The following is a 26927-nucleotide window of genomic DNA, read 5'->3' on the forward strand; positions in this document are numbered from 1 at the left end:
TATCCATATGTATGCATTACTTAGTATTAAGTAATACATTAGTTAATATATAAGTAAAACGTTAATAATGCCCCTAGTAATCATTTACTAATGGTGTTTATTTGGAGTGATTAACAGCTACACAGCACCATTAGGAAATGATTACTTAAGACTCTAAATAGTTGTTTAATAATGCCCATCCAGGTAACATGTACACCATTAGTGAATGATTAGTAGATGTATTAGGTAGCTGTTACTTAATGCTTATTCACTCCAAATAAACACCATTAGTAAATGATTACCATTAACGTTTTACTTATATATTAACTAATGTATTAATTAATACTAAGTAATGCATACATAAGGATAAATAATTACATAATGTAACGTTTATTAATGCTTACTAATGTATTAATTAACTCTGAGCAGTAGACATTAACTGTTTATTAATGCATTAACTAATATGCTAATTCATGTTAAGTAATACATAATAATGGTTATTTAACTATTATTAAACTGTTAAGTAATGCTTAACAATGCATGAACTAACGTTAATTAAGGGACCCTTATTGTAAAGTGTTACCTAGTTTTTTTACTCTTCTTTTATTGTTTTTGGTTGTTCTTATTTATCCTCCTTTTTATGTTTTACTACCTGCTGTAAAGGCTGTACGAATAAAGTACATTACATCACATGAAGGAGGGCAGGTTTCTTAATCATAATAAATATCTAAATATCTGTTAGTCAGTCAGTTAGTGATAAAATCACTACGTGGGCAGAAGGTGATTCATTCTGCCCACAAATGTTCCCAAAAATGAGCAAAAGCGTTTTCCCCACAATCTTTGATCTGACATAGAAACACAGAAAGTCGACACGACAGAAAGTCGTCGCGTTCTGCTGTGGTTTTCTTCATCATCAAGTGACTCAACCAAAACTAAAACGGTACATAAAGCTGGATGGTAGATGGACTGATCCACTTGTTCTGGTAACCTTGTGAGGAAATACGAACAGCTAAATAAAACTTAATAAAACTGCCCGAGTCCAACCCCAGCTCCTTAAACATCCCTGACCTCTGCAGGACTCGAGGACGGGCCTTCTGGGAACGCCGCCCTGCTGGGCAGAGGCTTCTGTTTAAAGATGCGTCTCTAAACGGAACATTGGCGATGTTCAATTTCAAATATTGTGCACAGTACAAATATGTTAAGTACGATGGATATCGGTGTCATGCGGGTGCTTGCAGATGCTGGTCCATCAGTCTCGGAGAGCACTGAAACACACGCCCACATGCAGCGAGCTGGAGTGAAACTCACACCATTGTGCGCGCAGATTCCCGGGAGCTGCTACGTCTAACATCCAGGGAGATTCACAATAATTAATTTGTGTCATTTATACTGCAATGCAAATTAGATTAAATTAATAATGCGCGTTATCTCCCCAAACTCTACACTAAATTGAACATTTCTGAGTTCTTCATTGTTCACAATTAAAAATAAAACCCTCTTTACAGCGTTTATCTCCCGTAGAAGACTGTAATCAAAACCGTGCCGGGCACGGACGCCCCTGAGCAAGGAGATTTCTGAAGGATATCTGCAGGATATCTGAAGGATACCATCTTAAAATAAGGATGCCAGCCCTTTTTCCCTCCCGGTGAAGTGGCGTGTCTCCGCTCAGAGCTACTGTTGTCTTCCAACGCGTGCGTCTCACTCTGTCCGATTTAACGTGACGACTGAAAGTATTCTGGGAATTCAAAACATGTGCGAGGTGGAAACTTCAGTCACTAAAGGCTTCACATGCAAATGTATCAGATTTCATGAGAAGAAAAGAAAGAAAAAAAAAACCCCAACAAAGCCAAGGAGACGAACCCTGAAGTATTACTTTTCATCACACCTGAACCTCGCTTCAGTTTCTCGCTCCTGCAGGAGAGTATCGGTAGGAAACCTGCAGGATCCTGTGATGGTGTAAGTGTTGATTTAATCAGCTAATTGGACATTTGCAACAGGACTGAAGTCAGATCTCCGTGCCGGCCGGTATCTTTCTCACTTTTGGAGGAACACCTGAGGTCACGTGTTCACTGTCCGTCACATTCAAGCTTCGACGTTCTGACGGAGGTCTTAAGTTTATCCACATAATGGTCTTCGTGATGCTGTCTGTCTCGTGAGGTACCCAGCCCCTCCAGCAGCTCCATCACCCGACCCTCCCGCTCCGATTCATCCCTGAGGCCTGCAAGCTTCCAGCTTTTGCTTGTGCACGTAATAAATCACAATCACCGAATGCTTCAATTTTAGTCCCATCGGAACACAGGAACATCCCTCCACATCTTCATGCCCAGTTTCTTCCTTTAGGATAACAAAAAAGAGGATTTTATTTTTATTTTTATTTCATTTTGGACTTTAAGGTCATCAGTTATTGTGTAACGACTTCCCAACCAAGTACTGGATTACTGTGGTGGTTTGTTTCCACTCGTTCACATGCAGCGTTTAAATTAGCCAAGATATTTTTCACATGCCCAAAAATAAGCTGATGCTCCCTGGGGGGTGGAGGGGGTGGGGGGGCTTCAAGTGGCCTTGGCTAAGAGTCACAACTGTTTATCACTGAAAATGCAAACATATTACACATATTAGATGAATATTTTCTTCAAATTACACTATAATGTTGGAAGTTGTCGTAGCCAAGATCATCCAGTCTTTAATCAATTGAAACACTGAGGTTTCTCTCTTAAAGGAGCAGGTTTTTAAGCAGATTCTTCTTCAGATATCTCAGTATAAATCAGAGCCCTGATGCAGGATCGTGAATATAATTGCCAGCTACCAGCGGTCTGCTCCACCAACGACTTTGCATGCAAACGAGAGTTGAAGTAATTTTTCTTTCTGGCGTAAGAAAATAAACAGGACTGCCGATGTGACAGGACTCTGCTGAGCTTTTCACATTCCTGCTCTCCTGCATCTTTACTGCATTAGTGAATTAAATGAAAAAAACGGGATTCTTTTAATTTTGTCACAGATGCAACAGGAAAGGCTTCAAATAAAAATGGAGCAAAAAAGCTGCGACATTTACGACGTGACGGCACAGATGTACACCATCATCACCTCCTGATCAGCATGGAGCTTCAGTGTTACTGGTGTTACTACTTCATCTCCTAACCTGAGCGCCTTTATTCTGCTCTTCCTGCAGTCAGTAATAGCAGAAGAGGCTTTTCCAGAACAGTTTGGTGTCACAAAGAAGTTAAAGTCCTTTTCTACATGAATGTAAGTCACTTCATCCTTTTGGACATTAGTTAGTAAATATTCTGATGATGTATTTGCAAGTGTTTTCTGTGGCAGCATGACGACCCTCAAAAACCAAATCAGCTCTTTCTTGTGTGTACATCACTCATCTTATAGTGAATTTATAAAAAAGACATTCCTGAGACATTAATTTTCGCACATTAATCTCATCCACCATAACCTTGAACATTTCCTGCATCTCTTTTTCTCCTTGTCCATGTTTAGTGAGTGACTGACGGTTAAGACCCAAACTACCTGTATATATGTTGTTTGTTGGCGCGTGCAATGCAATGACATATTTTAAGAAGTTCTTAAGTAGGAAAAATAAGAAATTCGTAAGAAATGACAGTTCTTAAGACGGTCCTTAAGAAAATATTGAGGAATTGCACTTAAGAACTTTCTTAAGAACTTCTTAATTTTAGATCTTAAGACATTTCTTAAGATCGTTCTTAAGAACATATTGGTGAATCCGGCCCCTGATGGACAATCTGAAGACATAAGGCCTCTGGCTGCTGCCAGGGTGCAGGTTTGCAGTAAAAATTGACTTTACTTGTGATAACAGCGCAGAGGAAGAGCCGCGGGGGGCTGACGGGTCATGCTGCATCATTTAGAGTTAGACTTATTAGTCGTACAGACGGATGTAGGAGCTCCATAGATATAAAATCAAATATACCCATCACATCATGCGTCATGCGCAGACCTTCTCGGGCAGAGACCCGCGCTCACTCTCAGACGTGACCAAAGACAACCCAGCAAAGTGAGAGATGTGACCGGCCTCAAACTGTCCTCTGCTTGGCATTTCAAACATACTCTTCTACAGAACCTGCATTCAGTGTCTCAGTGCTCAGCTGCTCCGTCTCACGGGGGAGCCACTGGTGGGAAATAGAGGCCTTGTCCTGTAAAAATGGCGGCGTCCCTCTCTGGCAGCTGGCAGTGTTTCTTTATTAACTTACCTGTCGTCTCCGCGGGCACCTGAACCAATAATGTGAAGCCATTAAAACATTGTTCTCGATGTGCAACTGACACACAAGCCAGGTGAGTAAACAGAAATATCGTGGATGTGTTTGTTGCCCCCCCAACCCACCTCCACCATTCCTGACTTTTCATTAGAAAACGTTGACATTTACCTCCCCGACACACATCCTGGCGACTGTGACCTTAAAGGGGACCTATTATGAAAAACATGTTTTCTCTTGCTTTAACATATATAAAGTGGTCTCCCCTCAGCCTGCCAACTCAGAGAAGGAGGAAAGCAACCAAATTCTGCAATGTCTGTACAGCCGCCCGGATGATCCGTCCAGTATGATGTGGCTTCTACGAGCCGTTCAGATTCTGCTCCCTTTCGTTACGTAACCAAAATGCAATTTACATACATACAACTGTAGGTTGGCCTCCAATGCGTGAAAACCACGCCCACAACTAAGGCCCTGTCCCAATACTCCCCCTACCCCTCGTTTTCATCCCTTCCCCTAAATTTTGCGCGTTCCCATGAGGGTAGTGGTGTCCCAATTCCTCTTTTCACCTAGGGGGAGTGGAGAAAACGGGGGGTAGTGGCTATAAATTCTCCCTCAGGAGCGAGGGTTTTGCAATCCTCACTAGTTTTCTAGGGACAAAAAAATTTCCCAGAATGCTTTTCGTCGTCATTTGCGGACTGAATCAAAAAAAAAAAACATGGCGGACATTTCTTATTTTTTGGTGAATAAAATCAATATTTTGAGTTAGTTTCTGCATAAAAATTAGTTTTGATTACATTTCTAGCGAGAAATATATATTTTACTTTCATAATATTCACTCAGTGAATGTACATAATCACTAGTACTAGTACTACCCGTTTGCCGAAGATCACGCCAGAACAAAGGGATTTATGGTTCCGCGTTAAATCGACGCAGAGCCTACGGCGTGGGTTACGTAACCTACGCCGTAGGCTCTGCGTCGATTTAACGCAGAACCATAAATCAGTTCCCGAGCCGGCAGGCAGGCAGAAATCTCAAAATTTTCGGAGCAAATTTCTTAACAGGCGTAGCTACAACTGTTAGATTTCATCTATTAAACCAACATTTATCTTCCTACATGATTTATTTCAGCCAGCGGTAATTCTCCACAGAGCTGCAGGTTTCTCCCCGGGACGACGGCGATCACGTCTGTACGTGAGCTGCTGCTGCTGCTGCTCCCCGGGGCCGGTGGCTCTTCTCATCTCCGAAAACATCAGATCAAATTTCTTAACAGGCGTTATTTGGATAAACTGAGCCCAGGTTGGGGATCTTAACGGTTACTTTTACGCCTGAAAAAATATTAAAACTTAATAAAGTGGCATATTAACAGCGCTACAGCTAAAATTAAAACAGCTTTTGGCTCTCAGCTTCCTGATTAGGGTTAGGGATGAAAACGAGGGGTAGGGGGAGTATTGGGACAGGCCCCTGGGAAGATTTCAAGTGCCCTAAAATCTGTCCCTTCTTTTTTAGGGGTAGTGAAGAAAAGAAGGGCGAGTGAAGAAAAGTAGGGCTAGTGAAGAAAAGTAGGGGGAGTATTGGGATTGGGCCTTAACTCCGCCGGCCGGAGCTTCTGCCATTTTTTCGTAGCGGTGTATCGCCTCATTATCATAGCCCCGCCCACTCAGAATCCCGCATAGAGAATGAGGTTAGAGAATGGGATGATAAAGACATGGCTCAGAGGCTGAATTTCTAATTTATTTAGCAAAATCAATCAAAAGCTTGTTTTTAAGACATTCAAGGCCTGTTTAAAATAAGTATTAGATGCCATAATAGGTCCCCTTTAAGTTTACAGATTCTTAAAAGCCCGGCCTGCATCTTTCAGAGACAGGCATCGCAGCGATGGGCACCGGAGATCCGCTCACTGCGGTCTGAACTTACAGCCACCTTTGCAGACGGTCAGCTTTTCAACAGCGGCTGGCTACGGTGACTCAGGAGAAGTGGAACTGGATGCGGTGGCATTTATGGCTCGGCGGCACATCCTCTCCATCTCAACTCTGACTTTCACATCAGGCTGAAGTGATGCATATATGTGTGGGGAGGAGGAGGGCTCCTGTGCGCAGCGTGCATCTACTGTTGTTTACTCGGCTAGAGGTCACACATGGTGAGGAAACAGCCCGTGCAACACCTGCCATCGCGGGCCTCAGGCCATGTCGACAGTTGTTAGCGCTGATTTGTGTAATAAGACCCCCGGAGGAGCCACTGTCACATTCTGCAGCTAAATAGGCCCACTTTTGAGTGTTTATGAGGGGACACTTGGAACCTGACATCTATTCAGGCAATTATATGTTAGACAATCACTCTAAAATGTATTAGAATGAAACTCCTAAATGTTTCGTCAGGGCATCGACGCCATAAAAATGGGATAACCTCTTAACAACAACAATATATTTGCCTAATAACAACATGCATACCGTGCTTCCCAAAGGTCTGATTACCAAATGGAAGTTTTAGTCCCCAACTTCAAGAAGGACAAGGATGGAAGTCTGGATGGATGGACCAGGATGGATCAGAGTTTAGGAGGCTTTCTTTTGCCGCTTTTTAACTTCACTAAAACTAATGAAAGTATTGAAACCTAAGATGTCCCTCTACTGCCCCTCCAGCGTGAACATTTGCCCTGTGATTAATTATTTTACGCTGCCCAGAGGGAGAAAAGGAGGGATTTACCTGCCCCGTCCTCAACGGGAGCGTGAGGAATTTAGTGGGAAATACTGCCACCTGCTGGCGATGGCGAACAAATGCAGCTATCGTGGTCCACATAACTGAGTCAAGACACTCACAATCTAAATGTATTCTACTTTCAAGTATTAAAAGAGCTTTCATCTGGCTTTGATAGGATTTACAACTTTCCCAATTCCTTTTAACCAGACAGACAGTAAATATTCCCCCCTGGATACATGAACATAAAGAAATGCTTGCATTGAGCTGCACTGTGGCCATGTTGCTGAGAGTGACTACACTTTCTGATCTTTAATAAATGCAGTTGTGAAAGCTGACTATGTTAAATGCGTTTTATCTCCTGAGCTTTCTACTAATTAATGATGCAGAAACTGCAGGCTGCATGCTCTACTAGCATTAGTTTCAGTCTCCTCGCAGTTGTTATTGGGCATGCTCAGTGGAGTGATGCAACTTGCTTTGCTTTACGTAAACAACCAACCTGTTAAACAGTAAGGCTGCTCTCCGGTCCAGGTCCCTCCGTCCGTACAGGTGCGCTGCGATGACCCGTACAGCATGTAGCCTTCATTGCAAGTGAAGCTCAAGGTGTTCCCCTGCAGGTAATGTGTCCCGTTCTTCCTCCCATTCCTGGGTGCGGGAACCCAGCCACAGGACACCACTAAGGGAGGAGAACAGTTGTGCACAGATACAACTGGTTCATTTTTGACCTGCAGAAATGCAGGTATTTCTATTGCACTTCATCATTAAGGCTGTAATAACCTGACACACACAAGCCATTACTAGTCCTTGATCCTCGCATGGCCTTGAATGGTCCCGTTGAATATTCATTCAAACACTTAACCCTTGTGCTGTCTTCAGGTCAAGGGAGGAGGAAGAGAAGAAGGGAGGAAAGAAGGAAGGAAGGAAGGAAGAATGAAAAGAAGGAAAGAAAGAAGGAAGGAAGGGAGAAAAGAAGGATGGAAGGGAGAAAGGAAGGAAGGGAGAAAAGAAGGAAGGAAGGAAGGAAGGAAGGAAGGAAGGAAGGAAGGAAGGAAGGAAGGAAGGAAGGAAGGAAGGAAGGAAGGAAGGAAGGAAGGAAGGAAGGAAGGAAGGAGAGAGCAGGAGGAAAGAAGGAAGGAAGGAAGGAAGGAAGGAAGGAAGGAAGGAAGGAAGGAAGGAAGGAAGGAAGGAAGGAAGGAAGGAAGGAAGGAGAGAGCAGGAGGAAAGAAGGATAGAAGAATTGGGTCATTTTGACCCGAGGACAGCACAAGGGTTAACATTACATTTCCCACGAATGATGCAGCTGACTAGTGGTGCAGACTAAGCTATTTCTGTCATTGAGTTGAGAGGAAACAACAGATGGGTTGAGCATCTCCTCTCGTGGTGTACCTGGCTCCAGGGCGCTCACTAGAGCCCGGTGGCGCTGGTACGCCTTGAGAACGGCGTTTCCCCGCGCAAGGCTCCGGGTGATCAGGGTGTCGTGTTTGCAGAGCTGCGCCCCTTCGCCCGAGCACACTGACAACATGTCGGCTACCAAAGGGTCATCGGGGCTCTCGGGCAGAGCGAAGGCAGGAACGAAGGCGGGGTCATGGCTCGGGGGGAACCAGTACGAATCCAAAAGGTAGTTTGTGTCATATGTGAAAAGAGAAGATGTCTTTGAAATGTTCCCTGCAGGGAGACAGAAACAACTGCAGTCACAATCGGCTGGGACTAATCCCTCAGAATCAATAAACAAATAAAACACAGGTTTCAGACTTATAATAAAACCTGAATTAATGCCAGTAATAGAAGTTACTAAACCGTAATCACACAATAGAACATGGACACTTGATTTTGTTTCAGCTACAAGCGTGCGCGTCTTTGGGAATTGTGGTAGAGTGATGGAAACGTGTAAATATGATTAAACTAAAGCCTGTGTTACTGAAAACCAGCGTGGTGGGTGAACAGGACGAAGGTTTGCTTCCAGCATTGATGGGGACAGAACCTGTCCCAAAAAAATTAATACATAAAACACAATTTACTTTTTCCTGGAAATACCACAGAAATCTTAAATTACTTCATATCAATCTAATTTGTAATAATAATAATTTAATGAATTGCTCTTATATGAGTAATTAAGTATTTTGAATTGAACTGAATCAAATTTTAATTTAGAATTGTTAATAAATGAACATCATTTTCATTACATTCTAAATAATATATTGTATATAATATATTATTGAAATATACTAATTGATAGATTGTGTAACGGTAGAGGCCAGTATTGACCTTTACGTTACTCTAGCTATACCATAGACTTAACCATCAATAAAATATCACTGGAATAAAAGCTACTAAAAACTAAGCTGTTTGTTTCCATATGGGGCAACGCAGATTCTCACCTGGTCAGCCTGGATGTACGGTACAGTATTTGTGGAGAAATAAAACCACCATAATTTGTAAATTAAATCGTACCTCACATATGTACCGCTGACTCTGGGATCTGAGAGGGATTTCTTGCTAATTAACACAATTATTTCTCTCAAGTTCACTGATCACTTTCCACTTTATTTCACTCAAACTGCCTTAATTGTGCCAGATCTGTTGGCCCTGATAAAACGTATGTTTTCTTTTTTTTTTAGTACAACAGATCAACGCATCTTAAAAGGTTTGAACTCCCCATTGCAACAGAGTTTTATAAAATAGGGACCTATGAAGCAAAGTCTTGTACAAGGCCCACAAAAATCTGGAAACGGCCCTGCAAATACCCACAACCTTGGTCCTACGTGAAACAAATGCCCACGCATGTTTCATGCACGCACAAACACACACAAAAAAGGTCATGGACACTCGACTCTACGTGTTCAGAGGATCCTTTTAATCACAAAACAATGACGACCGAGACCCTGTGAACACGAGCGGCGCCGCTCGCCTCAGCAGGCGCCTCGATTCATTGATAAACGTCCGAGCTGAATAAAACCAAAGTCAATGCAATCGCTATGAACTACCGCTGTCCTAATAACATAACTTTTACCATCATTACTTTAGTTCACAGTGCCATGCATCAGCTTTCGACTTTCTAAAGATAAATCCTCATAATAGAAGGAATAATTCTGATGATCCTTGAGGACGAGGACCGGTTGTTATTTTTCTGAAAGAAATTCAACATTGACTACGTTTACATGCAGTCAAAATTCGGGTTATTGCTAATATTCCGGTTACTGAAACATTCGGAATATTCCGTTTACATGCGTGAGCAAACAGGGTTATCCCTGTTCACATGGTAATTAATCATTCGGGATATCCCAATCAAACCAGCAACGCGCGGAGAACCTGATGACGCAATAACCGTCATTTCCGCTTCTTCTTCCTGTATCCAAATTCAAAACCAATGCTGCTTCGCGCAACTTTTCGCTCACCTTCTTGTAAATCTCGCTATCCCGGTACTTTCTACCGTCTACAAATGCCAAAATGTTCATATCCTTCATTACATTTATGAAGTGATTAGTCTCCTCCTCACTCCAAAAGTGTGGCGTGGTCTTGTGTTTCTCCGTGTTTATAAGAACTTCCTGGACTCAAAAGACCCAAGATTCCTTGTGAACAGAGCATGCGCAGAAAACAAATTCCTGTTCCGTTTGATCGGGATATTCCGTTAGGCGTTTACATGACTGAATATTCGGGTTTTAATGGGGTCATATTCGGGTTTTTCAAAGGAGTTATTGGTGTTTACATGGCCGTGCAAATTCGGGTTATTGCCAATATTCGGGTTTTAAAAGGGTTATTGAGTGCATGTAAACGCAGTCAGTATCTAACACTCACATCCAGCCCCGAAGGTGAAGAGTTCCTCCATGGTGGTGTCGGCCGAGGAGACGACCTCTCCACACGGGGTCAGAAGGTCATCTGAGGGGTCAGAGTTCATGACGCCGAGGAGACCCGTGGTCCGGTTGGAGAAGTCTTCTGGAAGCAGGACGGTGGCTACCATGGCTCCTTCGTGGACGCGAAGCTCCACACCGACACCAGAGAGAAACATCACCGTCACATCCTGAGGACCGGGGGCGAACACAAACACACCTGGGACAACAATACATGTCAATGTCAATACATAAGTGAAATACACTTAAGGTGCAAACAAGATCAACAAAAATACGGTTCTAATGCAGCAAAATCACTGCAACCAAAACTGAGTAGAAGAGCTGGCTGCAGAAGTGGTGGTCGAGTGCTTTGGACCACAGCGTTCTCTATTTCTGGCTAAATGCATCTGCTCAAGTGTTTAAGAAAAAAAAAAAAGGCCTCTCTGTACCGCTCTGAGCAACGGCTGCAGACTGGTAGCATCAACCAGAGGTGTCAAAAGTATTCACATTCATTACTCAGGTAGAAGTATAGATACTAGAGATTAAAAATACTCCTGTAGAAGTTGAAGTATCAACTCAAGTTTTTTACTCAAGTAAAAGTATAAAAGTACTGGTTTCAAAACTACTTAAAGTATGAAAGTAAAAGTAATGTAAGGGGGGAAAAAGCCATTGAAAATGAATGCATCTTAGTATAATGCAAATATATTAAAGAACCATATATGTGTACTATTGAGAATTAACGTGTTTCAGAGAGCAGAAGATATGATGACATAGTTGCCTATACAGTAAGTATTGTAATGGTGCAAAAAGTCAAACTTCAGAGGCACGTTATCATTTATCCTAACCTTTATTCGAATGTATATCCAACATCTGTGCCACAACCACAACCAAATTCACTCTATCCGGATGGCGCAATTTTAATTGGATAGGTTTTTTTTAAAGGCTGAAATGAAATAGAGTAACAACGCTGTTTTTAAAATGTAAGGAGTAAAAAGTACAGATAGTTGCGTGAAAATGTAAGGAGTAAAAGTAAAAAGTCGTCTGAAAAATAATTACTCCAGTGAAGTATAGATAACCAAATTTCTACTTAAGTAAGGTAACGAACTATTTGTACTTCGTTACTTGACACCTCTGGCATCAACTCAAAACCAGGACTTCCTGCCAAACCCGACTATCTCAGGAGTAAATATTGTTCCAGGTCGTTATTTCATCACTGGTTTTGAGACAAAGAGGAGCCGGAACAAGAATCCCTGTCCTTCCAACGCCCAGCGTCAAGCGGCTCACCCTTCAGATCCATCAGTCTTTGCTCACTGAAGGAGAGGATCTTCTGGTTCCTCAACACCTGAAGAGAGTCGTCTACCAGGCGTGCTTCGATGACATCAGAGGTCTTCTCCTTCATGGCCACTGATGACAGCTGTGTGGTTCCAGCCGAAGAACCTCGTAGGTAAATACAGACATTCAGATTCAGATTCAGACGACTTTATTCATCCCTTTGGGAGGTTCCCTCGGGGAAATTGACATCTCCATCTCACACACTCAGCACTGTCATAAACAAATCAAACACACCAAAAAACCAAACACCCATATAAAGATGAAAAGATAAAAAATTAAAAATAAAGATAAAAATAATAACAAATATAGAAATTAAAATATAAAAAGTGCAGTGCCATAAATAAAATTATATGGATAAAAGAGAAATAAATGTTATGTAATATTGCCCAAAGTTATTGCACAGTCCGGTTTGTTGTTGGTCAGACTGACTGACTGACCCCCCACAGTCCCTCTGTTCTTCAGTTCTTCTTTGCACACCGCACATCACATCGTTAAAGATATATACACATAATATAATATGTTAACAGTGGTTTTTAATTCCACGCTACCAAACCCAGATGAGCCCGGGGTTGCTGCGTTCGGGTCTGAGCGCCTCATGAACACTGGGCTCTGCGAGGAAGCTGTTTTCGACCAGGAAACGTGTTTGCATGACTTCCTCCGATCACATATAAACACTGAAAACTCGCCCACTGTGTCTGTCAGTCCAAGACCGGACTAATTCAAGCCCCTAGTGAAAGAATGTCTCTGAAAAGCCTCCAGCTGGTCCAAAATGCCTCAGCAAGGAAAGAAAAGAAATCTCACTTGTGGTTTCTCAACCTTCCCGGTCCGGGGACAGCCCCTCCACCTTTACCATGACCTTTTCTTCCTGAACTCGTAGCTAGAGCTGGCTGGAGTTATGCTGCTTCAGCCCTCCACCACCAGGTCACCTCCCACAATGCAGCGGGCTCATTCATCCCTCTTTACTCTCCAACTACTTCTGAGACTTTTGTTTCTTTGTTTCGCTCTCATCCCCAGCGTCCCTGACCTGATGTTGATTGGATGGATGGAGTCTGTCACTCTCTCATTGGACGTATATGAACGTTTTCACCATCTCACTGAAGTGTCCTGAGATGACTTGTGAAAACAACCCAAAAAACAAATGAATTTATTCAATTAGAGTGAGTCTCTGTAGTTTAAAGTAATCCAGATGTTGACCTCGCTGATCTAATGAGGAGAACATTAATGACATCTGGTCATCTGCAGACACTTGGCCTACGGCTCTTGCGTTATAGCTCGGGGGGAAATTTGAATAAATGAAGCAAACATCTGTTTTTCTTAAGCTGATTTAAACAGAGACGGGTTTGTTTAGTTTTTTTAAAAAGGAGGGAAGTGAGGAAGCAGGCTGTTGCGCACAGCCCCAACATGTTTCGCTCACGCAACGGGCCCTCAGATGTGTTTAAAATGTAAAACAGGACCTCAAGTGCTCCTACAGGAACGAAGTCAGCAAACGGGGTCAAAAGTCAGTGAAAAAAAACCACCAAAGAAAAGAAAGTGCTTCTCTGAGGAGAGGTATTGTGGTGCTGTGGGAATGAAAAGGTAAAAAAAAAAAAAGAAAAGGCAGGTAATGAACATGACAAAGGGACTCACCATCATCGAGTTTCACCTGCTCCGTTCTGGCCTGAACACTCAGCTCTCTGTCCGGCGACGACACAAGATGATACTCTCCTCTCCCGCTGAAAGTGTATCTGACGCCATCAAATGTTATGAAATGCAGATCCCCGAGGACGACACCTGCGAAGCATCCAGAATCAGCGCACTGACAGACTCAAACACAGACTCACTTCTGATCTCTTGTTTTTTTTAATATCGGCAAGTAAGTGTGTTACAGGCACCGGCGAGCAGGTAGCCGACCCGATGATCCAATATTTCTCCACATCTCAAGTCCCAGCTGCCGTCTGTGATTCATTTACGTGTTCTGCGAACTTATCTGTTATTACCTGCTGCTCTGGTGTGTGATCGTAACGTGTGGTGTCTGTGTATGTGGATGAAGTTACGTTCGGATGAACATTTCTTCCACTTTTATCACAGCTACAAGTCCAAAGGCAACCACTAGGGCTGGGCGATATGGACCAAAAGTCATATCTCGATATATTTTCTAGCTGAATGGCGATACTCGATATATATCGATATTTTTTCTGTGACATAATTGGGGTTTCCCCCAAAGCATTATAGCATAGCATCTCTGTTAGCTTCATTTTTTTCTGAGGCAAACCTTTAAAAAAACAGTCAGTTTTAATACAAAGCCACGTGCCGAATGTCACACAGGTACATTTATTAACAGAGGTCTGCACAATATCAAGATGTATAAAACAAAAATAAAATATATAGAATAAAAATGCTTCTTGAATAAAATAAAACAAATATCCCTTTCCTGCATAACAATTGAATTAAAATACACTGTGCAATTAATACAATGTAGACAGTAACAGGCAGACTTTTCCACTGAGGTTGACAGTTGTGCAAATAACAAAACATTTGTGCAAATAAAACATGTTTACAGATATTGCATCTCTTTGAGCAAATCTCAAATAATTAAAAAAATAAAAAACAAGTCAACTACTGTACATTTTACAGATTTTGTGCCAGGAAAAATAACCTGTCAACAGTGTCAGGTTTCAGCACACAAAGATACTTTTTTTGCCAGCGCGAGGGGTCAGCGTTGATGTACAGTCAATTTGTCACAAAATAAGCTATATCGATATAAACGATATTGTCTCGTACCATATCGCGTTTGAAAATATATCGATATATATTAAAATCTCAATATATTGCCCAGCCCTAGCTACAACTAAGACCCAGTGCTCAGAACAGCCACCAGAATACTGGTACCAGACTGAAATAACAGCATCACCCAGGACGTGACAGCCACTCGGCCTCTCTCTACCTGCTCGCGGTGGCCGGTAGCTGAGACATCCCGCCGAAGGCCGGCGGTTGAGGTAGACGTGGCAGTTACTGGACCACAGGCAGCAGTGGTGGTAACTCGTGACGTCGTAGAGCCAGTGGGAATACCCGGGCACCCGAGGGGGCTCCCGGTACGGAGGAGCGCCCCAGTCGTGGGCCCTGTCCGGCGTGCCGCCGCCGACGGAGTCCCCCGTCAGCACCAGCGCCCCCGTCCCGTCATAGCAGCACTGCTGCCCTGAGCCTTGAGCGCGGCTGTCAGTACAAACGTAAACGTTACGTAAAATCAAAACAACATGTTTCCAGCTGCAGGTGGTAAACTGACCCTTCAGTCTCACCTGGCTTGAACTGCTCGTACACAGTGGACACTCCCAGGGTGATAAGTGCACACGCTGCCCCTCTCAACGTCACAGCTGTAGTCAGTCTGAAACAACAGCAGATGGGACGTTTATTTTAACTTTAATAAATAACTGTTGGCTCACATACGTCCGGTTGACTTCAGGCAGTAAAAACTTTCACCTCCCTCTCCGCTGTGCTTCAGCTCCCTGCAGCCGGAGGTGCCACAGAGGAGCGGCCTTGTAACCACGGAAACCGGGGCTACATCCATATTAACGCAATTCCATTTCAAAACATAAGACCTTTAGTTGCGGTTATCCCCGGCCTCTACACCACTCGTGTGAAATCAGTCATCAAAAGCTGAAGATTTTGATTCACTCACATTTAGAAAACGCCACACTTTTGCTGACTCACAGCAAAATCTACTTTGTTTTTAATCCATCATAACAGTTATACTTGTATTACATGTAATAAAACATTTGATCACAACTGTGTGTCCCATTTTTAAGTAAGTTTATTATTGTGTTATTTACATCATTACACTGATAGTTTGCACATGTCATACCTTGTTATAAACTCAAATAATTTCATTTAAAATATTGTATATGTTCTTGTAATCTTCATCTAGTTGAGACGTAGTATATTATGGTAATCGTGTTTGAATTTCCATTTTCCTCTCTCTTTGAGCTGTTATTTTACGTTTATCTGAATTACTAGGCATTAGCTGTACTACTATATTTATTATAAGAACAGAATAATAAATGCACAGTTTTTGTGTGAAGTTAGGATTTCGGTGGAATATTGAAAATACTGTTTTTGTTAGGTTTCTTTTGCTTGCTGCATGCACTGTTGTGCTATCATCCAGTCACTAGATGGCGCTGTTGGGCCTCAGAACTGCAGTCCTGAGGGTTCAGGTCTGAGCCTGGAGGTTTCCAGCTGGAAGATATTCCTGTCGTCACTAGTGCACGACCAGTGAACATAAACACTGTCCCAGTAACTAGATATAAAGGTCGTTCAGCAAACGTACTTGGATAGAGAAGAAGAAAAAGAAGTCTTTACACCATAATGTGATTTTGGAGTATAAAAATGTGAAATTCAAGCTGAAATAGTCATGAGGTTGCTGGTACGCACGTGAAATCTGCCCGTATCAGCCCGGGCCTGGGCCAATGTGCAAGGACAGCCAATGAGCTCGTTCAGGAAGTCAGGCAGCGTCTTCTCCAGGACATCCCACTGCAGACATTTGTCCAGCGCCCAGGCTGAAGAGTCGTCTCTGAACGACTGCTCCAGGTGCCACGCCAACACGTGACCCCCACTCCAGAGTCCCTGCACATCCCTGCGCGGAAACAGTTACGTATTAGTTGGAACTGGCAATTCTAATCTATGAACCTAAAAGCAAAGCTCAAACTCACAATCGTGAAATGATCTTTTCTTTCCTAACAATGTTTCACCGCTAAATTAAAAAAAAAAAAATTTAAAAAGGGGTTGTTTTTGTTCACAGTTTGTCCCATCAAATGCACTTGAAGGACATCTGCATACCTGTCAAGTCTCCTGTTTTGGCCAGGAAATTACCGTATTTTACCCCTGTTTCCCACCGTCCTCCCGTATTAGCTTTTTCCCATAAATTTCACGTTTTTTAATATAATTATTGAACTGAATTGTCGCCAACTTCACGAGAACTGCCACCTGCTGTAGCCTGGGTGGCAGTTCTCGCGAGGTTAGTGGCGACAACGGGAACAAACTTGGAACAACAAATCAGAGATGGATGGATGTAACGAGAGAGAAGACATTTCTGCCCCAAAAGCTAAGACTTTGTGTAAATATCTCTAAAAATGGGAAACCAAAGTTACTTCCCTAAAGAGGAGCAGGATGGGGTGATTTTAGTGTCTCTCACGGGGCAAGGACCGATGTCCGTCAGCAGCACCAGGGCGGCGCCAGAGAGCCAAATGAGTGAAAATGTCAAATAAAAAGAAAATGTAACTGTTTCACTTGAAAACAATCAACGTGTGTATAAACTGAACATATTTAAAATAAATAAATGTGCTTTAATTCCCCTTTGTGTTTTCATTGAGGCTCTATTATAGGAATTACATACATAGGAATGTCTCCAGCATTTCAGTGTCAACAAAGGTCGGCCGATCAGATTCTGAGCAAATAATTGTAGTTTTTTAAGTGGATGACAGGTAGTTATTTTGGATTTCTTGTAAATCTGTCTTAAAATGTAAAATACTAAGTGGATGACAGGTAGTTATTTTGGATTTCTCGTAAATCTGTCTTAAAATGTAAAATACTGGACCTCGGTTGGGCTGGTGGGACAGCGGCGGAAAATTTCCTGTATTTTTAAATCCAAAACTTGACAGGTATGCATCTAACACAAGAAAAGGTTACTTTCCTTTAACAGTACCCATCCTTTCTTCTAACTATGACAGCACAGGCGGTGATAAATGACAGATTTCAGACTGGAAGCTGAGTATTACTTAACAATTATTGTTATTACGGGACTTAATAGATGGATGAAGATCAACACATCGATTGTTGTGTGAAGTCGTGATGCTCACACAATTATAAAAACTTTCAGAAAAGGTCTTACTCTCAATAATCTCAATAAACCAACTAGGCAGCTCTCAGAAATGCTCTCAGGAGTGCACGAGTTCACGCCGAGGACAGCGCCAAATGATGTGGCGGGAGGAATGTACTCGGTGTGACCCAGGGTCTAATATTTTCATCAACAGTCTCTGTGGTCTGACCCCTGCTGCAAACAGCTTTTAATAACCTTTATTGCAGATACCTTTCTCCCTCTGATTTAGAGCTGGCAGTGATGCGGATATTCCCTAACTCCCAGTCAGAGAAGTCTGCTTTTGGCTCAGGAACAAAAGCGAAGACACCAGTGTTTGGCAGGTTCCTGCCGAGAGAGTACAGATAGCTCAGCTGGGCCTGCGGGGAGGACGTCCCTGGCGCCGCGCTCCCGTTGACCTCCCTGTAGGCCCACAGCTCTATGCTGACCTTTTCCGCCTTGATTAACGTGGGGTTCCATGTCATTGCAAGTCGTCCCGCCACGTTCGGCGTGCCATAGTTCTGCCACTGTGTTGCGTTCACCAGGGTGACCTCAAGACTCGGGTCGGCTTTGCTGGGGTGGACTAACACATTAAGAAAATAATAGAGCGACAAATAGTCAGGCATGTCTTGTGTAAGCAACCGGCAGATTATCATGGTAACAGAAAGGCTGCATTGCAGAATTACACCTCTTAATCCAGTAATTATAAACCATAACAGTTGCAGCTTTTAACAATTTTTTAGCGATTTTGGCTAAAAAACAAAACAAAAACATAAATAAAACCCTTGAGCACAATCTTAAATTAGTTAACGTGATTGTTAATCAAAATAGTCTCCTGGCAGTGCAAAATCTTCATCCTAATATTTCTGCAGTTTACCTGACAAGTACTCTCCGGATCTGTCAAAATGTACTCCATCTGTCGAGACCTCAAATGGTGTCCAACCCGTCTCATACAGCAGAGGAGAGATGCAGTGTGCGTGGCCCTCCTCATCAATAAACCCCTCTCGAACAATTTCACCTTTGAACCTAGAACATAGGCAAACTTTAATTTATCTGATTTTTGACAGGCTTGACAAAACAAATACTTTGTTCTTACACTTCTCCTTCGTAAAGACTCATCTATGCAGGGGTGCAGATCCGATGTCAGGATTGGGGGGGACACCAACGTGATTTTAATTTTTTGCCAATATGCAACTCATACCATGCCATAAATTGGTAAAGGCTTGCCAAAAAATACTGCACAGGGAATCACTTATTGTGCTTACATTTCTTGATTATTTGCCTTAAACAGCCAACAGTGTGTGTCACTGCTTACTTAACTGTTATATTTGTAAATCATAATTTTAAGGGTTTTGGGCATGTAGTGTCTACTCATCTCAAATTCTTCTCACCATCTTCCTTTTATCCTATGGGACTACTTTATGCACGATCAATTGATATATGGATGAAATATGGAGCCCTAAACAAGTTGTTTAAACTAACAAAAAGTCATTGTCGAGCCTGTTAAAATTAAAAAAATATTAATTCAGACTAAAAAAAAAATGTATGGAGTAGCAATACTTTCATTCTGTACACCTCAAAACGCACCGTGGATGTATTATTTTTTTAGAAATATATTTTTAATAAATATTCTACATATTTAACCTTTATGCCTGAAAATACATTTTTTAAATTTTTAATGATTTAGGGTATTTTTATTGGGGGGGACAATTCATGTTTTTCAGAAATTGGGGGGGACATGATCTCCCCTCCCGTCCCCCCCGGGTTCTGCACCCATGCATCTATGGACATTACGCTCTCGCTAAATGTAAAATCTGTGGCAGAACTGTTACTGTTCATTTCACACAAACCTGCAGAGAAGCCGTCCACCCGGGTGAAGGAGCAGGCCGAGGACCTGGAGAGCTCTTCCCCCCAGCATGGAGCTGGACTGAGGCCTCACCTGGAAGCAGGACTGGTTGTAATCTGCACAGCAGTTTAACAGAGACAAACATTTCGCATGGCAGGAGCATTCCTCCAATACACGGCCACACTTTCCTCTGCATGTTTCACCTATTAAAAAAACAGAAAAAAGTTACACATTACCTCTCTGGAAAGGAATATGCACTTCATTAAGCTGTATGTGATTATACAACATATAAATACAATGTTGAGAGAGTAGAAAACCCTTGAGCGTCACTTACCAGCTGTTGTAGATGACAGAATAAGAAGAATTACCCAGAGAAAAATGTTCCTGCTCATGTTTCCTCTCATATTTATGGTACATTAAAAAAAGAAAGACAGCAACTCTCAGTAACCACTTGCTCCAGTGTAACACTATGCTGGACTGAGGCTCTGCAGAATCAAAAAGTGTACCAAAGGTCATCCAGTGCAAACAAATCCGATCACGTGTTTGTTGTTAGGCTGCTAGTTATGAATGAATGACAAGCTTGTTGTCTATTATTATTACTAATTTACTTCTCAGTCGTAAAAAACATACAAAAATGACACATTACGAACACTTTACTTCATAATAATCTAAATTTATTTTTTTATTATTATTGTTATTTTAGTTTTACGATGTAAATGTCAACTTTACCGTCAACAAACATCCGAACAGAAGTGGGTGTTTCTAGTTTCCCAGAATCAGAATCAGCTTTATTGGCCAAGTTTGAACATGCCAGACAGGGAATGTGACTCCGGTTATTTCGCTCACTGAACCAGGTTTAATTAGTAACAAACAGTAATAGACAAATGGCTCTTATTAACATATAGACAATTAAAAAAAAGTGCAGCAGTAGGTAGAGGTAGACATGGTTATTGAAAGGTGCATTGTTACAGCATGATAAGAGATAGAGAAACTTTATTCAACAATACAGAACAATAAATGTGAATAAATTGGGAAGGTTTTTGTTATATCCATTTTTATGACCTCGACGTGCAAGATACAGAAGAAATTGTATTGTGTGTGTAAGAGTTAAAAAAATATATATATAAACTCGTTTTTCAATTATAACATCTGATTTTCTTGAATTGTTTCTGCAGCAGACTTCTACTGGACAGGGACAGAAAATATGTAAAAGATCCGGGAAAGGCCCTGATAGCCTATAGAAAGGCTCAACAGCTGATATATCCCAGGGTTTGCGCAACTCAGCAGCTACCAAGCTGTATTTAAGAAAATAAAACAAATACACCTTGCAAAATCATATGTAAGTGTGGCTCATTAAGCCGATAGCAGCCTTTCTAACTTTTAAAAACAGTGTTCACTCTTTTTGATTTGGAACGCTTCATCTGACATTATTACTGGAAAAATTAAAACGTATACAATTTTTTTTCATAAATCCAGCCTCAAGCTCCTTTAAGGCTTTTGACTTTGGAAAGAAAATACAGAAAAAAAAATTCACAGCAATACCAAAAATATTATATGAGTATAACACAACATTGTTATTAAAAGGTCACTGATAAATCTGATTTCCTAATAATTAATTTAAAAAAGTTAATCCTAAATACAGACATTGTTTTTCTTTATTTTATACATAATAATATTTTTTTCCTCTTTTTTTATAAGAAATGTCACAACTACAATTGATCAACTGTTCTTTTTCTTAGTTTTTCTAATTGTTGTTATGAGAAATATATTTTATTTTGTTATGAGAAATATATTTTATGCTGCAATGGCCTACTCTCGCGAGATTTTGGCAGCGCATGCGCATTGCGCTTGTCAACAGTGCAGCACTGATGGAGCTTCAGTTCATTTCCAACACATACGAAGGTTTTCGCCTCTAAATTCAATGAAATAACTTCGATTTTGGGGGTTTGAATTAATCGCTGATACGTGTTTTCAGCTACGATGATCTATCTAACCAGCTAGTTCGCATTTAACTGTCTTTGTGTGACGTTTGGAGCTCAGAGAAAAAATGTATTTTGTCTACACCATTATCGCATCTTTAGGTATCTTTTTGATTGTGAAAAGAATGAAGAAGAGGCGATACTGTATGGACACTAAAAGGCTTGATGGGAAAACTGTTCTTATTACAGGTAAATAGACGTATTTGATGCATCAAACACCGTCTTGTAGCAGCCTCTCAAACATTAACTGTTTGTCTGACTTGATTTGGTTAATAACATGTAATAAATTGCCATATGCCACTTCTTCTTTTTTTTTTTTTTTTTTTTTTTTAAATCAAGCCAAATTTGTAAAAGTTTGCTTTTCTGTGATTTTGTCCTAGGTGGGAGCTGCGGCGTGGGTAAAGAGACAGCTGTTGCCATGGCAGCCAGGGGGGCCCGGGTCATCCTGGCCTGCAGGGACTTGGACAAGGCCAGTAAAGCTGTGAGGGAGATCAAATTCAAGAGTCGCAGGCTAGACGTCTGCTGCATGGAGCTGGATCTGGCCAATCTGCGCTCCATCAGGGAGTTCTGTAAGACCTTCCTCCAGAGAGAGAAGAGGCTTGACATCTTGATCAATAATGCAGGTGAGGGTGTCAACCAGTGGCAGCGGGTGCTAAACATTTTTTTTTTGGGGGGCGCAATTGACCTTGGCATACATCGGAGTGTAACGGTCAGTACTCGAGTTGAGGGGGGATGAGGGGAGATGGCATCCCTCCTGAAATAAAAACGGTCAAAATCATCCCCCCTGTAAAACTGCCATCCCCCTTTCCATCCCCTATGTTATTTCATCAATGAATGTGGTTTTACTGCTATTTCAACATTTACAGTCATCACCAGAAAAATAACACCAGAAAAATTACTTATTTGGCAATTTTCACCCGTTTCAAGTAAATTTTCACTTGAAATAAGTAGAAAAATCTGCCAGTAGGACAAGATTTATCTTCTCATTACAAGCAAAAAAATCTTGCTCCACTGGCAGATTTTTCTATTTATTTTAAGTGAAAATCTATTTGAAACAGGTGGAAATTGTTGTTTTTTCCAATGATGAGTCTTGTTTTAAGTGTAATGAGATTTCTTTTTACTAAAATTAGACATTTTAACTAGAAATAAGACAAATATTCTTGTTAAGATTGTGAGTTTTTGCAGTGGTCCATGTTACTTATCCTGTGAAGGACAGAGGCATATTGATAAGTTCAGAAAACTGTTTTTTATTGTTGTGTTTTGATGTATTTGATGTAAGCCCAGTGGATATTTAAAGCTTACAGAAGGCTGCATTTAACTGCTGCTATGTCATTCCTGCAGTATTTCTGCAGGTGTTTTGGTCAGTGCTATTATTTGTAATATATTATATTATTTGTAATCAGCACAAATTATCTGTCCCCATATGATAAAATCCACCATCCCCCCCTGATTTTTTTTTACAACTCGAGTACTGGTAACGGTACACAGAAGTCACGGTTAGGTACAAGTTTGGTACAATGGGGAAGAAAGAAGAGATAGGAAATAATACTTTGGTCCTTTAATTTTGAAAAATTTAACCATCCAATCCAATGGCTTATTGGTCCTAAGTTTTAGTGAAACAGTTCAGTTATGCTGCAGTGGAAAAAGAAAACCAAGCATAAAGTAGGGGTTTAACAAGTCCACTGATATTTTGTCTTGTTTATTTTTTCCTGGTTTGGGTTCAGTTTATTTTACACATCAGAGAGAAGAAAAACTTGAACATTTCCATTGTTCTGTCTGGAATTGATATTATTTAAAAAGATAACGTTCCTTTCTTTCAGATATTTGATCAACAAATTATTTCAAAAGCAATTGTTATTTAAACTATTTAAAACAAACATAAAAATCTGGTTTGTGTAGTTCAGTTGGATTTTCTAAAAAAGACGGGGAATGAATTGTCCAATCACATTAGATTAAAATAACAACATACGAGTAGGTCACGATACTGATCGCTGATTCGTTGCTGATAACTGAGTTTCTGGGACGCATACCACTGTGTAATGAAATTTAATTCAGACCAATTAAAAGAGATCCTCAGGTCACGTGCTTATCAAATGTTGGAGAGTTTACACTGGATTCTGTTTGACCGGTGCCCTTTACTTCCGGAATAAAATAAAATAAAAAAACAAATAAATATTTAAACAACATTTAATTATTATTGACAGTCATCCACAGACTTAAATAACACCTTCTTTTAATAATTATATGCATCTTACATGTTTTTTATTTAATTTTAATTTTAATTTTATTCTTCTTCTCTTGATTTGATGGGGCGGCGCCCTAGCGCCCTCTACTGACCAGCCGTAGCTGGTGTCAACCACAACAAGGTGTTGGGTCTCTGGTTTGATCGGAGTGTCTTTCCTGATCATGACATATATATATTTATTTCATTTGTTTATGTTTTAAATTACATTTTATTGGATTTGTTTTCAGTTATTTAATTTTTTTTATATATGATGCGCTGACTGGAGAGCACTTTTAATTTCGTTGTACATAAGTTGTACATTATAATGACAATAAAGAACTATCTATCTACAACTCAAAGAGTTGTACACCTTTCACTGCCACGTTGCTTCTTCCTCAGGCATGCCCAGCATCCTCGACTGGACGGACGACGGGTTCAGCATGTGTTTTGGGGTCAACCACTTAGGTCACTTCCTTCTTACTAATCTGCTTCTACCTCGACTGAAGGAATGTGCCCCCAGCCGGGTGATCACACTCACGTGCTCCAACTACAAATACCAGAAACTGGACTTCCAGGACCTCAACTACAACCTGCTGCCCTTCTTCACCTACTGCCGCAGCAAGCTGGCCAACATCTACTTCAGTCATGAACTGGCCCGCATCGTTGAAGGGAAAGGAGTCACTTCCTATGCCGTGCACCCTGGTAAAACACTTTTCTTTTGTCTTTCGACTTGTATCTATGCTTGTATCAATGCTTTGACGGTTAAGCATTTATCCTGATATGTAACTACTATTCCAACAGGCTTTGTCCAGAGTGGTTGGACCTGCCACTACTCGTTCCTGTTCAGGATGCTGATGCAGGTGATCATGTGGATGTTCTTTGTGCCGTGTGAGGTTGGAGCTCAGAGTGTCATCTACTGTGCCGTGTCAGATGAAGCTGTCAAACACAACGGGGGTTACTTTGTCGACTGCCGTCCTGCAACTCTACGTCCTTTTGCAAGGGATGCTGGTGTGGCGAAAAAACTCTGGGAGGCGAGCGAGAGACTGGTTAAGCTGGCCTGATGCAGACTGAGGGACTGGTTCCTCTTCGTCTTCCACGATGTCCATGAAACTTTAAGAAATGCACATTTCCTGTGTTTTGCTTTGTTTTTGCTTTGTTTTTCTATCATTTTTGTGTCATTCTAAGTAAACATTTTATTTTATGTTCTTGTTTATTTAGAAATAAATTGTTTTCTACGACAGGAATAACTTCATCTTATGTATTTTTTATTTATTTATTTTTTACTTGCACAAATAAAATAAAAAACTCCCCCTGCTCTGTGTTTGTTTTGGTGGAACAATGTTACTAATTTGGCACATGATTGACATTGCTGAACGAAGCTCAGGTTTAACGGGGGAGATTTGAGCCTTTTAAAGTTTGGATTCAGAATCTGGGAATCAAAGAGACATCGACATGGTGAATCTTAATTAGTAAAATATCCAAATTCATACAATGGAAGAAATGACAAAAACAAAAATTACTATTCTTAAAAGTTTCCTGAGTTGCCATGTTTGCTTGAACTCTGAAAGATCCTGCATCTTTAAGCTGCAGCTAGTTTTAGTTCAAGCTGCCTACAAACCTTTTGGGAAGAAGTTAAGAACAAAAACTGTTCCACTTGTAAAAGAAAATCTTCTAGAGATTTTTTGAGGGTGAACTTTTCACTAAAGGAACTTGCTGACTCTTTTGCTGAAAGACACAAATATGAATCACAGACAGATGATGTCAAAACACAGATATCTGTGTTGTGTACTGGGGACCAAGAAAAACCTCATCTGTTCTGTAGAGACGAACAGAGAGCTGTGTGTCCTGTCTGTGAGTTTTCTCTCCACCAGAACCACAAAGTGGTTCCTGTAGAAGAAGCAGTCAGTGAAATAAATTCTGATTCATTTGAATGAGAGAAGTTGTATGTGTTTATTTTATACATATTTGTTACAGCTCCTGGTTGCAAAGATCTGTGCTCGGACTCCTTCCTTCATTGTTATTCTGTAATGCCACCCCTGGCAACAGACTGGCACATATGGAATAACAGCTACTTTTAGACTGATTTTGCTGTTTAGTTATTATTCCCTGATAAAGTCAGGTGGTGCCCTGTTTTGATTGATTAATTTTGATCATTCATTTTGATAAGTCATTTTTCTTAATTAATTATTAATAAGTATCGTAAGACAATTATTAATAACTCTCTAATAACTAAACCAGCCACAACAGCTGCTGTAGGCCTGTAGTATCTCATAAGCATCATTGTTCTCCATTCTTCTTAGTTTGTTGTGCTGGTCTGCCCCCTCCTTTTCTCTTCTGTGCATGTTTGCAGGCCAGAGCTTCAGGAGCTGCTTGCTGACCTGCAGTCTCCCCCTCTGATCATCCCACTGCTGCTTCCACCTGTCTGTATGGATGTCTGGTAGATGCCTGCTGACATCCTGACCCTCAGTCCCCCCCGCCCTCTGACCACCTCAGTGTCTGCTGTCTGCATCTGCTTATCTAGCCATCCCTGTAGTGAACCAGTTAGCCATTGTGTCTGTGTCTTTCCTCTCTCTGTTATTCATTCTCTCTGTCTGTTTTCTCTTTTCTTGTTCTGTCCAGCTGGTCTTCAGCAGGAGGATCCCCCCTTATGATCCAGGTCCTGCTCAAGGTTTCTTCTGCTTAAGGTTTTTCTCCAACTAGGGGAGTTTTTACCTGCCATTATTTATGTTATGTTTATGTAATAATTACTCAGGGTCAAGTCCTGGGACTCTGGAAAATGTCTAGAGACAACTTCTATTGTAATAGACGCTATATAAATAAAATTGGATTGAATTGAATGTAAAACATGTAGAATATAAATTATTTTATTAAATGTTTATGTTTAATGTTTAAGAAAAGAAAAAACAGTAAGACAATACAACATAAAAGTACATGCTTTATAGCATAGCTCTGAATTATTACCTGATAAGATTCTGTTTATCTGTCTTGAACTTTGCAAGATAAGAAAG

At 41.1% G+C, this 26927-nt stretch overlaps 2 protein-coding genes across 2 annotated transcripts in view; one reads left to right on the forward strand and one right to left on the reverse strand.

Moving 5' to 3' along the window:
* susd2 (sushi domain containing 2) overlaps positions 1-20171 on the reverse strand; it is a 28120-nt gene extending 7949 nt beyond the window's left edge. The window contains exons 1-12 of the mRNA XM_061730561.1: positions 20051-20171; positions 19721-19919; positions 18748-18896; positions 18105-18453; positions 16451-16652; positions 15322-15407; positions 14970-15238; positions 13673-13816; positions 11999-12151; positions 10683-10934; positions 8274-8552; positions 7387-7563 (exon numbers count right to left, since the gene is read on the reverse strand). Coding sequence (XP_061586545.1) covers positions 7387-7563; positions 8274-8552; positions 10683-10934; positions 11999-12151; positions 13673-13816; positions 14970-15238; positions 15322-15407; positions 16451-16652; positions 18105-18453; positions 18748-18896; positions 19721-19919; positions 20051-20120 — 2329 coding nt within the window. The 5' untranslated portion in view covers positions 20121-20171. The remainder of the gene's footprint in view (positions 1-7386; positions 7564-8273; positions 8553-10682; positions 10935-11998; positions 12152-13672; positions 13817-14969; positions 15239-15321; positions 15408-16450; positions 16653-18104; positions 18454-18747; positions 18897-19720; positions 19920-20050) is intronic.
* A 1406-nt stretch (positions 20172-21577) lies between these two features.
* On the forward strand, positions 21578-25744 carry si:dkey-174n20.1 (uncharacterized protein LOC796174 homolog). The gene is made up of 4 exons (XM_061730562.1): positions 21578-21884; positions 22076-22318; positions 24319-24621; positions 24721-25744. The coding sequence occupies exons 1-4, from the start codon at positions 21764-21766 to the stop codon at positions 24978-24980; spliced, it is 927 nt and encodes a 308-aa protein (XP_061586546.1). The 5' UTR covers positions 21578-21763; the 3' UTR covers positions 24981-25744.
* Positions 25745-26927: the final 1183 nt, after the last annotated feature.

The sequence above is a fragment of the Cololabis saira genome, chromosome 9 (assembly GCF_033807715.1).
Source record: "Cololabis saira isolate AMF1-May2022 chromosome 9, fColSai1.1, whole genome shotgun sequence".
In the NCBI taxonomy this organism is placed as follows: domain Eukaryota; kingdom Metazoa; phylum Chordata; class Actinopteri; order Beloniformes; family Belonidae; genus Cololabis; species Cololabis saira.

Coding starts and splice junctions, on each gene's coding strand:
- si:dkey-174n20.1 (XM_061730562.1), top strand. CDS start 21,764: ATGTATTTTGTCTACACCATTATCGCATCTTTAGGTATCTTTTTGATT. Junction 21,885..22,075: donor GAAAACTGTTCTTATTACAG/GTAAATAGACGT, acceptor ATTTTGTCCTAG/GTGGGAGCTGCGGCGTGGGT. Junction 24,622..24,720: donor TTCCTATGCCGTGCACCCTG/GTAAAACACTTT, acceptor CTATTCCAACAG/GCTTTGTCCAGAGTGGTTGG.